Source organism: Anabrus simplex, chromosome 11, assembly GCF_040414725.1.
Source record: "Anabrus simplex isolate iqAnaSimp1 chromosome 11, ASM4041472v1, whole genome shotgun sequence".
NCBI classification, from domain to species: domain Eukaryota; kingdom Metazoa; phylum Arthropoda; class Insecta; order Orthoptera; family Tettigoniidae; genus Anabrus; species Anabrus simplex.
In genome coordinates this window covers 106,378,391-106,395,378 of record NC_090275.1, presented here as the reverse complement: position 1 = coordinate 106,395,378, position 16,988 = coordinate 106,378,391, and the positions used below count along the sequence as shown (strand labels likewise).

Sequence of the window (16,988 nt, the reverse complement as noted above, 5' to 3'; positions counted from 1 at the left end):
ATTGGGTATTAAATTTTTATGTGCTAATTTCCTGATTGCTGACTCACTGAGGATGCGCATTCTCTCGCTTATTTCTCTCGGATGATGGACATGGTCTGAGACCACTTCCTCTCATGTTCAAGCATTCCTAGCGTAAGCACTTGCTTCTTTTCAGTCTTTGTCTTTAAATCGTGGTAACTTCAAGTGCAGACGTTTTCCCCCCAGAGGTCTATCGACCAAGTCTTTTAATATAAATGTCAAGGGAGTAATTTGACAATTACTGCCATCCTCTCTTTGTGACGAGGCAAGTCTTTTAAAACAACTTAGCAATTGTAAATGTAAATTTTCCTTATGACTTGGCCTCAGTAATTGCTCTCTAACCTTTTAAGTATGTTAACTAAAAAGATGTTTACCTTCGTCTTTCAACTTTGTTTACGATGTAAACTGTAATAATCATTTTGCAATTTTAAACATGATAATGAGACTAGCCTACTGAAAAATATATATTAATCATTTAAATAAGGTTTCTGATTTTGTGTGAGGACCACATGATTTTACTGCCTAAAATGTAACTTGTAACCAACCTATTTACACTTGTTATTTGGCAAAACTTTGTAGGTTAAGCGAGACTCGCACAGCATTTGTTCTAGGATTATGTCAGTTTTACCTTATCTGTTTATCCTTGCTTTCATTTTTTAGTTTCATTATTAATTTAATTTTTACACGGTTCTTTATGTCCTAATTTAGTATTTTTATAGAAATAAATTGTTCTCTTAGATAATTTCTTTTCTTGAAGTGCAATTCACAAAAGTCCTTCGATTCATGCCTCATAGGGTCCTTTCTGCCTTCCACATCCTGGCTTTTACTTGTCATTTGATTTTACCGATTTGATCTTTCAAATAATTTCTTTTAACTTTTCTAAAACAATACATTTCCATTCATTTCATTTTAATGTTGCTGTTAAACACTCAAGGTTACAGAAAAAAAAAAAACAGAGCATAATGAACAGCATAGTCTTCTTGGTTAGTGCAGGTTTGGCTCAAAGTAATCTGCTTCATCTGATGTAGACATCTGAGCTCCATGAAGTAATGAACATGCGAATTGGGGCAGGAATATGTCCACGTGATCTGCAGCAATGGTAACTCCCCCTAACAGTTGCACATAGACAACACTTTTAAAGTGGTTTCACAGGTTTCTAGGGGCTGCCCAACCAAGGTGGTCCATTATGGGTCCGTTATTAGACATTATAAATTTTCAGGCCAACTCATTCCGGTTGCCAGTGTTTTGCCCCAGTGTGTTAATTTGGGCTTGTCAGTTGCTACATAGCACACCTACCAAGATAAAAGCCATTGCATAGGCCGTTACAGAAGTTGAGGCTTGCCAGGCTATCAGATGATATAGATATATACAGTATTCATAATACCATTATATTGGTATTATAAATTTACTCATTCGGGATAAATAACGCAGGTTCCCTAAGGGAATCTATATCCATATCAAGGTGGTAAAGATGTGCTTGGTTCATCCAGAAGGCTGTGGATTCGATTCCCCATCAGGAAGTAGAAACATTTGATTTCTACTTCTGGAGATGCACATGGCCCTCAGCCTACACAAAAAATGAGTAACAGGTTAATTCCTGGAGGCAAAGGTGGCCAGACGTAGAGTTAGCCATTTAACCTCAGCAAGCGCCAAGGTTATGGATAGTGGAAGCCTTTTCCTTTCACCCCTCCAAGGGCCTTCATGGGCTGTACGGAGATGAATTTGCTTTGCTTTACAGGTAAGAATCTAAGGGTGAGAGATCCAGAGAACTTGGAGCCTAACACTGAAGTCCACCATAATTTGATTAAGGATTTGGATACCACCGTGGTTACATGTTTTATTTATTTATTGAAATGCTTCACAATTGTGGAAAAAGCAAGGGTCCTTTCTAGTGGGTTAGTCTCATCATGAGAAGAGAAGGCAATTCCATGGCTCAAACAGCAATCCAACTTTGTATATGAAGACTCTGACCCTGTGGCAAACCATTGACACGAAGGATGACATGTAGGTTGTATGTAGATCTCAAGTATGAAGATGCCTATGACAGAACCCTGTGGAAGAGACATAGCAGAATAGTGGACCCTGTGCAATGGGATAAATGCTAAGAAATAAGAAATATTTGTGTCCTTATCACAAAAACTGTCATTTAAAGTTCACACACCTTAAGGCTTGTCTATCTTGTAAATTATTACAATTCATACTATATACATCGGGTTAATTCAATGTCAATTTCAACACAGAATATGACCTTAAAATATTGTACAATAAAATTCCCGACATATGGATGTGAGGTTCGAATGACAAGAAAAGGTGTGAGGGAAAGAACTGACATAACAGAAAGATCCACAATATTATGAAGAAGATATTTGGACTACCATTTCACACTTAAACTAGAGAAATGCAGTCACTCTGTACAGACAGACAGGACTACAATAGTTAGTACTGTTCCAGAATAGGAAACAACAGACTAACCATGAATTGATCGCTGTAGCAGTTGGAAGAGAGCTGTGCCACATGGCTGGTGGACTGCCATAGCAGTCGTGTGTTGTTTGGCTTTTCTGTGCTTTTTCAGAGTAGAGTGCTGAAGAAGTTCACCTTCATGATACCTAGCAGTTGCCTTGTGAGTCGGTAGTTACTAGTAGAGTACCAGATGTCAGGGGGGAATCAGTTAGAACGTAAGGGTTTGAGTGACCTTCACTCTAATCATTTGTCACATAACTGCTCTTCACTGCCAACATATTAGCGCTTCTATAGGTAGCTTCAACGCATTGTAGTACCGTACTTCACAATGCATGAGCGACTGTTTACTGCAAATGAAGCTCTTATACTCATATCAGACAGTGACTTTGAAGAAAATGAAGACGGGAAAGATTTAACTCTGCAAATGCTGTGTCCAAAGCCAAGGATCTAAAAGAAGGATGGGAAGCTTTGCATGAATGAAAATAAGCCAAAATATATTTGAATGAACTGTATATAGTTTTTAATAGACAACCCGTCATATCTTAACAATGTGAACAAAGGTAAGTGAGAAGAACAGAAAGCATCCCATATAGCTGGCACGGCCAGCCCCCATAGGTACTCCTCCCCAAGGCCATATACCTGCTCTCACTTCGCCTGAGTGAAAAGGTTATTAAGTATTACAAGATCTGGAGGCACTGAGAGTTGCAAACTGGGAAAAAACTGCTAGGTTCAGAAACAGATTGTTGATCAATTCAAGTGGTCAACTGGGCCTTATCGTATTATGACTATTATTGGGTTCCTTCTCTCCTCCCACATTCCATTCTGTGTTGCAAGTCCTCTACTAGTGTTTTACCTTGAAGAGAATGTCAGTACACATTGCCATTCCATGTGTGATGATGGGCTCGTCCTCATCTCCAGCTTTGCCATCCCAACAGTCCAGCTCCACACACCTGTAACCAACAGCTAAATGTTAGAACTAAAAGGGTGAGAAGCACTCTACACAGCGAGAACAAACTGAACTACAAATGGTACAGTACTGTAGGTTTTTCCTGTATGAAAATAAATGAAGTGAAAAGCATATGGCTTTTAGTGCCGGGAGTGTCGGAGAACAAGTTCGACTCGCCAGATGCAGGTCTTTTGATTTGACACCCGTTGGCAACCTGCGCGTCAGGATGATAAAGACGACACATACACCCAGCCCCTGTGTCAGCAAAATTAACCAATTATGGTTAAAATTCCTGGACCTGCCAGGAATCGAACCCGGGACCCCTGTAGTCAAAGGCCAGCATGCTAACCATTTAGTCATGGAGTCGGACTCCTGTATGAGAACATGTGTCTATTGCAATAATAATAAAAATAAAAATAATATTAATAATAATAATGGCGTGTGGCCTATGCAGAGGCCTGATGCAGGTCTTTCAAGTTGACACTCTATAGGTGACCTGTGCATCGGTGAGGATGGGGCCCTTTCTAAGATGATACCTAATGCTGAAAACATTGCAAAAACCTAGCCCTCGAGCCATAGGAATTAACTAATGAAAGTTAAAATCCCCGACCCAACCAGGAATCGAGTTCAGGACCACTTGAACCGAAGTCCAGTATGCTAACCATTTACACATTATGATGTCTAGGGACTATTTTGAGAGAAACTTACTTTATATTTTTTTGTTTCTGTAACAAAGGTTGTACCATGCGCTATGATATGTATGCACCTTCCATCATCTATCTGTACATACAGGGTGACTGTAATTATCTTCTTCCTTAGTACCCATTCGCAGTTCTCTGCTGGGTAAGGTTATGAATAAAAGATTTCCATTGTTGCCTGTATCTCCACCATGTCATATGTACACTATCCTACTCATAACCTAACTCTTGTATAATCTTCAATTATTATCTATATATTTAAAAAAATTATTAAAACTAAAGTCAGTCAGTCCAGCCATTCTATCCAGTCGATTTCCTTCATTCTATTTTTTTTTTAACTGAAAGGTATTCATGCACAGATTTGTCATCATGTACTATAAATCACTTAACTTCTGCCTTCCTGAAATTATTTTATTTTTTCAATTTTTTGTCTCTTTGAAGGAATCATATCTTTGGTTCTAATTCAGGTACGGAGTTTGTTTTGGACTAAGAACACTCAGTGGATCAAGCTCTTTCATTTCAGCTCTTAACTAAATTGGTTGATTCTGAGGAAAGTTATGAGTGCACATTCAATTTGATGTCTCATTTCTTCAACATTTTTTCTCATTGAAGCAATCATATCTTTCGTTCTAATTGAGGTACGCAGTTCGTTTTGATCTAAAAACACTCAGTGGATCAAGCACTTTCTTTTGAGGTAATAACTACTTAAATTGGTAGATCCTGAGAAAAGTTATGAGTACATTTGTCTCTATGATAAAGATCTTTGAAGGACTTTTTAACAGTTCGGCATGTAGTGTTTTTCCAAGGAACGTTTCATTCAATTTCTTTGTGTGATGTATTTCCAAGTGTTTTGTTGACATAATATTACATTCTATTACCACAGCAGATCATGTGCTTTATTTCGTTAACTCGAAACTTTGCAAATACATCCGTGAGGATAGTAATGAACAAAACCATGCTTTGTACATTCGGGTGGAGCCGGCGGGAAACTGCTAGTTGTTAATATATTTTAATTATCTTTTATTAAATACTAATTGTGACTATATCCTGTAAATATGTACTGTACACTTGTATAACCTCAAATAGGTATTGTGAATACGGCTAACCTCAAAATCTGTGTAGTCAAAAACGGTAGAAGAGTCTGTAATATTCATATATTGTGTATAATCCACTATCATTCTGATACATATGGAGGTTTTGGAAACTTACTGTAATAATTTATTATTCAGATACCTGTAGAAACACAAGGAATTTTGTAGATTGTGTCACTGTGGTTTCTGTATACGTAATCAAACATTCGAGTTTGATCTACTCCACTCCAGAGGCAGGTTGATCGATCATTCCTTGTATGTTCAGATGTGTTCCATTTCAAGTGTTGCAAGAACATTTCCAGAAGTTAATATTTCTAAACTGTTTGTTGAACATGTAGGCTCTTTCTCTTTCCACTTACGTGGTTTTCTCCTGACCCTTAATACCATGCCTTAACACCACATACCTAACACAAACTCTGGCCTTGGTAGCATGTTTGACATGGAGACAGGCAGATACTCCTTGTATCACTTCCCACTCTTCCCTGCTATCTCTTTCTTCTCAGAAATAATAGCATGTCGGAGGTAATGTAGAATGAGTCTATTGCCACACGGGGTGTGCGGGCTTTGGCGGGCCCCCGAATAAAATTAAAAAAACCTGAGAAGAGTCGATCAGTGAGACAGTGCAGTAAGAGAATGTAGAGTGTGGGTTAGAGTGAGTGTAACAGTGAGCTGAGGAGTTGGCTGATATCTGTACTTTTCAGAATCGACTTTAGTGAATTAGAGGGTAGTCAGTCTTGCCTTGTAATGGCAAAGTGAATAATATTCAGTGCAAGAACTTGTTGATATCTGTACTTGACAGAATTGAAAGTAAATTGCTTCATTGTAGTTCTCTTAATAGTGCAGTGTTGTGTATAACTGTGTGTTGTTAAGGAATAGACATAGCAACAATAAAGTGGTTTTATGCAAGGAAGTGAACGTATCTCATGTGAAATTTATTTACACCAAAATAAAATCGCACTGAGAACGATAACCACTCTTTTCCTGCTTCCAATATTTCTTCTTTCCTCCTCGCTTCTCTATACTCTTTCCTCCACAGTATCCATCCACTTCTTTCAAGGCCTTCATTGAGGTCTCTTTCCTGGAACTCAGTCTTTTGCTATTCACAACAAGTGTCCATACAATTTCAGTTGATTGTTCCTAATTCTGTCCTGTATACATAAAACTCCAGTCAATTTGATGGCATCTGGCTGTCTGCTCATCAATTTCGACGTTCTGTTTTACTCTAGGCCTACTAGATGGCAGACCGAGTAAACCAAAACTCTCTTGGGCATCTAAGGCTGAAATTGAATGAAGTTTGTTGGTGAACACCAAATGTGTCATCAGAGATCTTTTACATGCTGACACTGTACGACATGGAGTGTCGAATGGACTTTTATCTGCCCTTCAAAAATCCGACTACCTCAGCCGGATTTGAACCCACTATCTTGGGATCCGAAGGCTGATACTCTACCACTGATCCACAGAAGCAGCTTACCCTATAATAATAAATAAAGTATATGATGAACATCAATGATGAACCAGGGAGGATGAAAACTGACCACGGAAGAGTCAAGAAATTTAAGTACCTGGAAGTAATCTTAGAGAATGGCCTAGAACAGTATCTGGATCTGGAAATTACAGCGGGTATACCAACTGACTAAAAATGTCTATAATAATAAGATGATGAGTATAGGAGCCAAACTAAGACATTACAGCAGGGCTGTAAGGCCAGAAGGTTTGTATGCTCCAGAGACCATGCATGAATTGAAAAGGACACTTCGACTAGTTAAAAGAAAATGCATGCTACTATGAAAGATCATGGGCAACAGATAGATTGACTGGCACATTTGATTAAGGTCCAACAAAGATGTATACAGCAAGATAGAACCTATAACAGCAATTAAAAAGAGAAAATTGCTGTTCTACGGGCACATCTTCTGTATGAATAACGAGTGGCTCACAAAGAAAATCTCAAATTTTCTGAATCTAAAGGCATCCAGGTTAAGATGGTTTCAAGAGTGTGAGAGATAGGCATTGCAGAGGATTAAATCAATGACCGGGATAGTTTCAGGGGGATTATAAAAAGTCATCATGGCTTTACGGCAGAGTCAGAACCCAGAAGATGGAGAGGGCCTTTACTAGAAGAGCAAAAGAAAGTGCTGATTGATGGGTTCAAAAGATACTGGCAGCAGATGAAAAAGATCTAATAGACACTGAAAATGAGACTGGTCATTAACACACAGTCTACAAAGGATCGATTTGAATGTTTATAGAAACAATAAACAAGAGAACTTCTTGATTCTACAGTATTTAACTCACTTCAAAACCTCTATTGGTTTTCCACCTCCTTCCTATCTCTTTCCATCACTACTGTTTTACTTTTCTCTATGCTTATTCTCATTTGAATCTTTTCTCTCCTTCCTATCTCTTTCCATCACTACTGTTTTACTTTTCTCTATGCTTATTCTCATTTGAATCTTTTCTATCACCTGATTCCATATAGCAATTTGTTTTTATATTCAATTCAGTTTTCTCCCCATACCACTAAGCCATCTGCAAACTGTAGGGCCTTTGCTGCATTTCTTCCCCTCTTCCATGTTATACACTTATGGATTTAATCCATGCCTATGATGAAGATTATGGGGTTCCCTACTGAAGTTCTGTTGTCACATCAAACTCTTTGGTTTCTCTTGTCGTTACCAACACATGTTTTGTACAAAGCACTTATCATTTGCATGTCTGCTCTACCTGCTTGCTTTTCCTCATTGCATCCCAAACTGCCTGCCTGTAACTTAATCATCCTCCTCCTTCCCCCTTATCCAGCTTATGCCGGGTTGGGGTATTTATAGTACTTCTCCACCTTCCTCTCTCCTCCCACCATTCCTCTTCCATCATTTTGTCCAAGATAAGGTTTCTTCTTCTTGCACTCCTCCTTATTCAATCCATCCACGTTGTTCTAGGTCTTTCTCTCACTCTCTTTCCCTCAAACTTCATCTCCATCAACTGTTTTGGTATTCTTTCCTCCTTCATCCTCTTTACATGTCCAAACCATCTTGGTTCACTCATATCAACTCTCTCATTTAGGTTTTGCATTACGACCTCTTTTCTCACATCTTTGTTTCTGAATCTCTCTTTCCTATCATACTTCTTAGGTATTTCATTTCGCCGGCTTGAATTCTATTCTCCTCCCTACTTGTCATTGTCCAGGTCTCAGTCGCATAAGTCAGTAGGCCTATGGGTGCATAACACATTTCGTACATTATCTCTTTACACATCGTTATTCCAGACAAGGTTTCTTACACTCTTTTGCCCCTTGCACCCTCATTCTAATCTCTACGTCCAGCCTTGTATTCTCAATTAATTCAATCCCTATGTATTTGAAACTGTCAACAATTTAAAGGCTTTGACCACCAATTTTAACAACGCTTTTCTGTTGCCCTTCTCCTCTTGATATCACCATGCTCTTGCTTTTCTCTGCACTGATTTTCATACCATACTTTTCAATTTTTTGTTCAGTGCATCAAGTTGTTCCTGTACTTCTCTGCTGCTTGTTCCCCAGATCACAATATCGTCTGCCTGTTACTTAATATTTTCCCCTGTGAGTGGGGGTGGTAGAATAACACTCACGGTAACCCCTGCCTGTTGTAAGAGGTGACTAAATGGGGCCCCAAGGGCTCTGAACTTTGGAGCGTGGGTTGGCGACCACGGGGCCCTCAGCTGAGTTCTGGCATTGCTTCCTCTTACTTGTGCCAGGCTCTTCACTTTCATCTATCCTATCCGACCTCCCTTGGTCAACTCTTGTTCCTTTCCGACCCCGACGGTATTGCGTATGGAGGCCTAGGGAGTCTTTCATTTTCATGCCCTTCGTGGCCCTTGTCTTCCTTTGGCCAATACCTTCATTTTTCGAAGTGTCGGACCCCTTCCCTATTTTCTTTCTGATTAGTGTTATATAGAGGATGGTTGCCTAGTTGTACTTCCTCTTAAAACAATAACCACCACCACCACCACCACCACCACCACCACCACCACTACTGTTACTTAATACAGTAAAACTTTGAATTACGTGATTTTGAATTAACCGCCAACTCCTAATTCAGAAGTGTCAACCCTTGCTGCGTCACAAGGTATTCCAAGAGCCATTAATGCATGCAATCTCCTTTATTCACAGTTTTAACCTTTTAAATGCCATGGTATAAACTATTTCTGAAATGTATCCAACAAGGTGCATTTACATCATTCAAATAATGCACTCGAATAAATCACTGGCAAACATATCCTCACACAACAAAAGAAAAAACTATTCAAAGATGAGGAAAAATTATCCTGGCTCCCTTGTACAAATGCTTTATTATTTTGGATTAATGTACTGTTTGCATTTTTTTAGATGCCTTGTACTTGCACGGAAAGTGCCCGATGCCCTTAAAATATCATGGCTTATCAAACTTTCCTATTACAAGGGAAGGAAGTCTCTAGCTTCTGTGTGCATTGCAACACAGTACAATGACTACCACCTTTGTACGATTTCCGAGCTGGCACTTCTCTCCTTCAAAACCAAGTTCATTTGGGCTCGGCATTTAAAAAAACAATGCAGTTTCAACGGCAATGACAATATTGTTCGGTGCATACGAACTGATTACACGAGCCACTGTCCGCATTGCCAGTGTTCGCGGATTCTGCTTCTCCGCACACTACTTGCTATGTGATATTGTGGCATTCCTTAAAACGCTGAATACAAAAGTATTATGATTTTACTTGAACTTAGCACACTGTAGACACACCGAAGTGAGTGAAAGTACGGAAAGCTACCCCAGCACGTTCTGGAAGATGTGTTCTATCATGACACGGAGAAATTTTGAATTTAAATTACTCTGAGAAATACTTAAATGTAAAGGCAGTTTTGAATTAAAAGTCTGAATTTCGGTAATAGGACTGACATTGTTCTTTGAATGACAAATTACCCGTATTTCAAATTAAACAATTTAAATAACATTCAAAACTGTACTTCATGCTTCCGGGAATGAGAGCTTCTTCGAATGAGGCGGAATTTTGAATGAATCGATTTCAAATTATCGAGGTTCTACTGTATGCATCAATAAACATACAGTAATTTCAGTATAACCTTCACAAATCGATTCTATTTCACCAAGTAATTCATATTTATCTCTCGGAATTCATATTTCTTCTTCATGTTCTTGTGTCGGGCCTTTCAAACATCTTCACTTCTCTTACATATTGTCTCTTAATGATTTGAACTTACTCATGTGGCTTATTAGACCTACAATGAACCAGCAATGAACCAGTTTCGTGCAGGGGCCTCCAGACTTGCTGGAGCTATTCTTTCAGGCGCCTCACCCTTAGCCTTCAGATGTTATCCTAACCACAGCGCAGTGGCCGTCGGTTTTTCCACCTCCTCATGCACTGGATAACAATGCAGTAATTTCAATATGACCTTTCAAAGCCTGTTGTCCTTCCACCAGGACCCTATTTACCATCCATTTTCAGCGTTCCTGTAGGGCCTTCATTGTTACTGTAGTGGTGCACACTGTTGTACTTCACACCTACAGGAAGTCCTATACTTCATGCCATTGCCCACCCCTCATGAGATGGATGAAGTGTTCAATTTATGGGGAACAACTTCATGTGGCCGGTATTGCTATATTCCACTTCTGAGAGGCAATTATCAAGTTTTAGGGCCTTATAAATGTATCAGAAGCAATAACAGAGGACTCACCGACAACCTGACAGTAGCACCTGCCGGTACATCTCGACAGACGACCTGCCACCCCACTGTCGGCCTGTCAAGTATGTGTTATGTGAGCTGTTAATGTAGTAGTGAGAGAGAGGCTGGTCCATATCCATGTAGATGTCCAGGCGATCCAAGCAGACAGGAGCACTGTCGTCTGACAGCAGGTAGCGGATCAGCCCATCTTTACTCAGTTTCCCTGCAACATAGAAAAGTGAAGTAAAATAAAGGAATTACCAATGTATTTCTTATCCTTTCTTCTAAGTTATTTATTTATTATTATTTATTTCCCCACATCACTCAAAGCAAACAAGCATATGATTTATGCCATTTATTTAATGTTGCATTATGAGGAAAGTTCACCAAGGGTCAACAGCAAATGATTATGAAAGTCATAACATGTGCAGATAATGTGATGACATGGGAAGAAAATGAACAAAAATTGGAAGAACAACTAAATACCTGGAAGAGGGCAATTGAAGAAGCAGGTATGGAAATAAGTTTAATGAAAAGTCTTCTTCTTCTTATAACGCCATCTCCCTCTGAAGGTTGGCGATCCAATTGATTATGATTACACGCGAAACAGCAGCACGGAAGATTTCTATCGACGTATGTCCATACCACCGCTGCAAGTCTTTCAGCCAGGAATGTCTCCATCTTCCCACAGATCTTTTCCAATCAATCTTCCCTTGAATGATCAGTCGGAGATGTTCGTATCGTTCACCTCTCATGATGTGCCCGAGGTAGCTGAGCTTACGCTCCTTGATGGTTATGAGAAGCTCTTTTTTCTTGTTCGAGATATTGAGGACTTTTTCATTTGTCTCCTTTTCTACCCAAGATATCTGGAGTATTCTTCTGTATAAGTACATTTCAAAAGATTCAATTCGCTTCTCCAATAAAGGGCTAAGCATCCACCCTTCGAAACCGTACAGAAGGACAGGAAAGACAAAACAACGTAGCATTCGAACTCTGAGCTGGAGGATGAGTTCTCGGCTGTTGAATAAGGTCCTTATGGTATTGAACATATTTTTTGCTTGTCCAATCCTGGATAAGATTTCACATTTTGAATCACAATGCTGGCTCACTAGAGTTCCAAGATATTTGATGGAAGATACTTGTTGGACGATGTTGTTGTTGATGTAAAGGGAGGCCTGTTTTGGTGTTTTCGAGAATACAATCAGCTTGGTCTTGTTAATATTGAAGGATAAACCATAGGTTTCACTGGTCCTCACAATGTTGTTCATAATGATTTGAAGATCACTAGGTTTGCTGGCTAACACAATCGTGTCATCAGCAAATCGGATGTTATTAATGACATAGCCATTGATCTTGATACCTAGATTAACATCTTTCATAGCCTCTCTGAACACAGCTTCAGAGTAGACGTTGAAAAGGAGTGGGGACAGGACACATCCCTGGCGGACACCTCTTCATATATCTGTGTCCTCAATAGTAGTTCTTTCTATTTTGACCTCTGCAATTTGATTCCAGTACAGATGGGTAATGATACGAAGATCACCAACATCTATACCAGTAGATTTTAAAATCTCAACAAGTTTTGCATGAGATACGCAATCGAAAGCTTTTCGGTAGTCGATGGAACAAGCGTGCACATCTACATTCATATCTAGGCATCTCTGGGTCAAAACATTCAAGGAGAAAAGAGGCTCACGAGTACCCAGTCCATTCCTAAAGCCAAACTGAGTATGTCCAACTTGGCGTTCGCATTTGAGGTAGATTCGAGTGTGGATGATACGCAGAAATACCTTTAGCATATGGGACATTAGGCTAATCATACGATAATAATCACAATGTGATGCACTAGCCTTTTTAGGTATGGTGACAAAAGTAGACCAGTCAGATGGAATTCTACCAGATTTATATATTGTGTCGAATAACATAGTTAGCAGCTCTAGTCCTCTGCCATGGCCTTCAGCAATGAGTTTGAGAGTTTCTGCATGAATCTTGTCTGGACCTACAGCTTTTCCATTCTTCTGGTGTTTGATTGCATACAGTACTTCCTCTTGGGTTATATTTGGACTTGTTTCGCTGCCTTCGCCAATAAAAGGTGGTTTGTCTGGCCTTATATCGCCAAATAGTTTCTCAACATATTCTTTCCAACACTTCAACTTGCCCTCAACTCCTACCAAAATGGTGTCATTGGCATCCCTCAGTACAGCTTTACATGGCCTGTGATATTTCCCTACAAGTTCCTTGATCTTCTTGTGGAGATTAAACAAGTCATGTTTCTCTTGGAGAAGTTCTATTTCACTGCATCTCTCCACGAGCCATAGTTCTTTTGCTTCCCTACACTTCCTCCTCACTGTCCTGTTTAGTTCTTGGTACTGGACTTTACTTACATGTTTCACTTTCCGTCTTTGGTCCATAAGCTGTAGAATATCTTCTGTCATCCATGGCTGTTGTTTTGAACTGTTCGAATGTCCTATATCATTCTCTTGAGTATCGGTGAGTATGTTCTTTAGTGCAGTCCATTGTGATTCAATATCCTCTGTTTCCAAGTTGTTTATTGTATTCATACGTTCTTCGAGCTTCAAGGTTGTTTGAGCTCGAAATACGGGGTTGTCAAGGTTCTTTGTATCGATGTGCTTAGGTCTGTCAGAGCGTATGTTCTTGACAAAACGATGAAGTGTTAAGTCCATGACAACAGGATTATGGTCGCTGTTAACATCCGCCCCAGGGTAGGTTTTGACAGCTTTCACATATCTTTTTAGATGACTTTTGATAAAAATGAAGTCTATCTGATTCCTGACAATATGACCTTCACAATCTGCAGGAGATATCCATGTATACAAGCGCTGGGGATGTAGCTTGAAAAGGGTATTAATAACAGAGAGCTGTTGTTCTGAACGAAACTGAACTAGACGATCACCTCTGGCACTCTTCTCACCAAGGCCATATTGTCCAACAATTTCATCCTCTGCACCTATCTTAGCATTGAAATCACCAAGGACAAGGGTTGCATCCCCTTTCTTTGTAAGGGACATTGCCTCCTCTAGAATCGAATAGAATTCTTCAACTAATTCGTCATCCTTATCGCCGGTTGGAGCATAGGCCTGGATAATACTCACGGGATGATGGAAAGTTTGCAGTTTAAGAAACATGACACGCTCTCCAAAGGGAATGAAATCGATGACAGACTTCACCAGATCAGATGAGAGGAGCACAGCTACTCCATATTGATGTTGAGGATTGTTACCACCAGAGTAATACAGAACTCCATGAATAGTTTGTTGTGTTCCTGACCCAGCCATCAAACTTCACTCAGGCCCATAATCTTGATTTCCAAGCGTTGCATTTCTGATTCAACATTTGCAAGTTTCCCAGCCATATATAGACTTTGCACATTCCATGTGGCGATTCTTCTTTTGTTATAAATTTGAAACTTATCAATACTTGACCTCGGTGGGATTCTTAGCACCCTCTCCCCACTTAAGGGGTGCCCCGGACTGAGGGCCATTTCTTTAGTATCTGTAACCACAATCATATTGAAAGATTTGGAAAGATAGCTCCGTAGGACTTCCGTTTCCTTTCTGTGCCACAGTGTGAGAACCGTGGAGGCTGTTACAGCTGCACTCTCACATCCAATGTAGTACCACTAATGAAGTCCTTCTTCATGTGCTACTACATGGTACTGTTGGAGCTGCTGCACTCCAACAGGAGATGTCCATTTAGCCCTGGACAATTAGGTTGCCTCTTCTGCCATCTATCCTGTACCGAAGGCTATTTTCTCCACCATAGCTGTCATTGAGGTCTTCACCGTAACCCTGGCAAGGGACCCTTACCAGATGCTGCACACCAGGTCAGTGTGCTCTGGGACTCACATAGGCAGGGGCACCACTCCCTAGGTAGGGCTGCCTCCAAGAGGGTCCCTACCTGCTACAAATGAAAAGTGAGGTAATGAAAATCAGCAGAGAAAACAGAAAAATGAAGGATGTTACTGCAGGTGTAATGGAAAAATTCATAAAGAAGTAGATGCTTTTACGAGGGGGGGATCAAATATAAATGACATTTTATGTTTTATTTAAATTCTTTTATTGAAAAACACAATTCAATTACAATTTATTTTTCCACATAGTTTCCTGCTTTGGAAAAGCATTTGTCCCAGGGCATGGGCAGCTTTTCAATGCCCTCATCGTAAAAAGAACAGGGTCGTATCACCAGCCAGTTGCACACAAAGTCTTCCATACTCTCTTCATCTTCAAATCATTGCCCTCCTAGAGCTTCTTTAAGTGGTCGGAACAAATGGAAATCACAGGGTGATAAGTCCGGGCTGTAAGAAGGATGATCAAGTGTAGTTCAGTGCATTTCCTGTAGCTTGGAGACAGTTGGAGCTGCATTATGGGGCCGCACATTGTCGTGGAGGAGGATGACCTGTCGAATTGGTTGGTCTTGTCTTTTGTGGCGATATGCAACCCTGGCCTTGTTCAACAGCTCGCAGTAGTAAGCAGCATTGATTGTGCATCGCTCGTGCAAAAAATCAATCAGCAAAATGCCTCGCCAATTGAAAAAAACGGTTGCAAGAACCTTGCCAGTTGACAGTCGAGTCTTAGCTTTCACTGGTGCTGCCTCCCCTTTCCTCTGTCGCTCCTTACTGGCTTGTTTGGATTTGAGAGTGTAGTGATGTACCCATCTTTCGTCGCAGGTGATGATCTGACTCTTCTTCCCCAAACCTTGCTGTAAGCCTCTGACAGACTTCTAAACGTCTCAAATTCAGATTTTTGGTCAAAAGGTGAGGGACCCATCTGGAACACACTTTATGGAACTGTACGTTGTTTGTGATGATTGCTTGACAGCTCCCATAACTTATTCTGATTTGTTCTGCAATTTCTGATACTCTCGCCCGTCGATCGTCATCAATAATGTCTTTAACCGCACAAACATTTTCGTCTGTAATGCTGGTCCTAGGACAGCAATTGTGTTGCTGATTTTCCACATGTTCTCGTCCTTCCTTCAACTTTTTATGCCAGGCACATGCGTCCTTGACAATGTTTGATCACCGAACTGTGCAGTCAATCTCTGGCAAATTTCTGCCGCTGTAACTCCTTCACGAGCACGAAATACACTTTTATCATTGAAAATCATTTATTCAAACATGTTTTGGGAACAAAATATATTCCCTTCATCAGCACACAGCATACTGTGAAAAATATAAAATTAAGCAATTTTCTCAATTGCGCTGAACACTGAAGGGCTAAAGGGCCCAGAAAGGTTTCAAATTGTGACTCGGGATACGTCGCACCGACACAGATAAGTCTTACGGCGACGATGGGACAGGAAAGGCCTAGGAGTTGGAAGGAAGCGGCCGTGGCCTTAATTAAGGTACAGCCCCAGCATTTGCCTGGTGTGAAAATGGGAAACCACGGAAAACCATTTTCAGGGCTGCCGATAGTGAGATTCGAACCTACTATCTCCCGGATGCAAGCTCACAGCCACGTGCAAAAAAAAAAAAAACGTAGAATTTTTTTTTCAAAAATCAGTTTTGGTAAAACAGCCTAAAGTTACTTGTTTCTTTACTCTTTTTCTTTTTGATTCAAATCCTAGAAAAATTAACTTATTTACATAGTTATTTCTGTAATGGGTTTCTTGGTTCAATACCCTCAAGTGATTTTTTTTTTTTTTTAAGTCCACACCGCTGAAGGTTAAAGTTGTGAATTCACTTTTTCTTTTCTGTTTCTCTGATTAAGTAGGATGCAGGTTTGTGTTTGACTTTATAAATTATTTTATTGATGAAAGCACTATTGAAACCATTCTGGTTTTTTTTTTTGCTAATTGTTTTACATCGCACCGACACGGATAGGTCTTACGGCGACGATGGGACAGGAAAGGGCTAGGAGTGGGAAGGAAGCGGCCGTGGCCTTAATTAAGGTACAGCCCCAGCATTTGCCTGGTGTGAAAATGGGAAACCACGGAAAACCATTTTCAGAGCTGCCGACAGTGGGGTTCGAACCTACTATCTCCCAAATACTGGATACTGGCCGCACTTAAGCGACTGCAGCTATCGAGCTCGGTAAAACCATTCTGTTTGACTATTG

The 16,988-nt window shown here is 40.1% G+C and overlaps 1 protein-coding gene across 8 annotated transcripts in view; it reads right to left on the bottom strand.

Moving 5' to 3' along the window:
- Positions 1-16,988, bottom strand: part of LOC136883163 (1-phosphatidylinositol 4,5-bisphosphate phosphodiesterase) — a 219,185-nt gene that overhangs the window by 71,433 nt on the left and 130,764 nt on the right. For all 8 annotated transcript variants that reach the window (XM_068229634.1, XM_068229637.1, XM_068229635.1 and 5 more), the window contains 2 exons: positions 10,924-11,134; positions 3,332-3,428 (listed from right to left, as the gene is read on the bottom strand). In XM_068229634.1, coding sequence (XP_068085735.1) covers positions 3,332-3,428; positions 10,924-11,134 — 308 coding nt within the window. The remainder of the gene's footprint in view (positions 1-3,331; positions 3,429-10,923; positions 11,135-16,988) is intronic.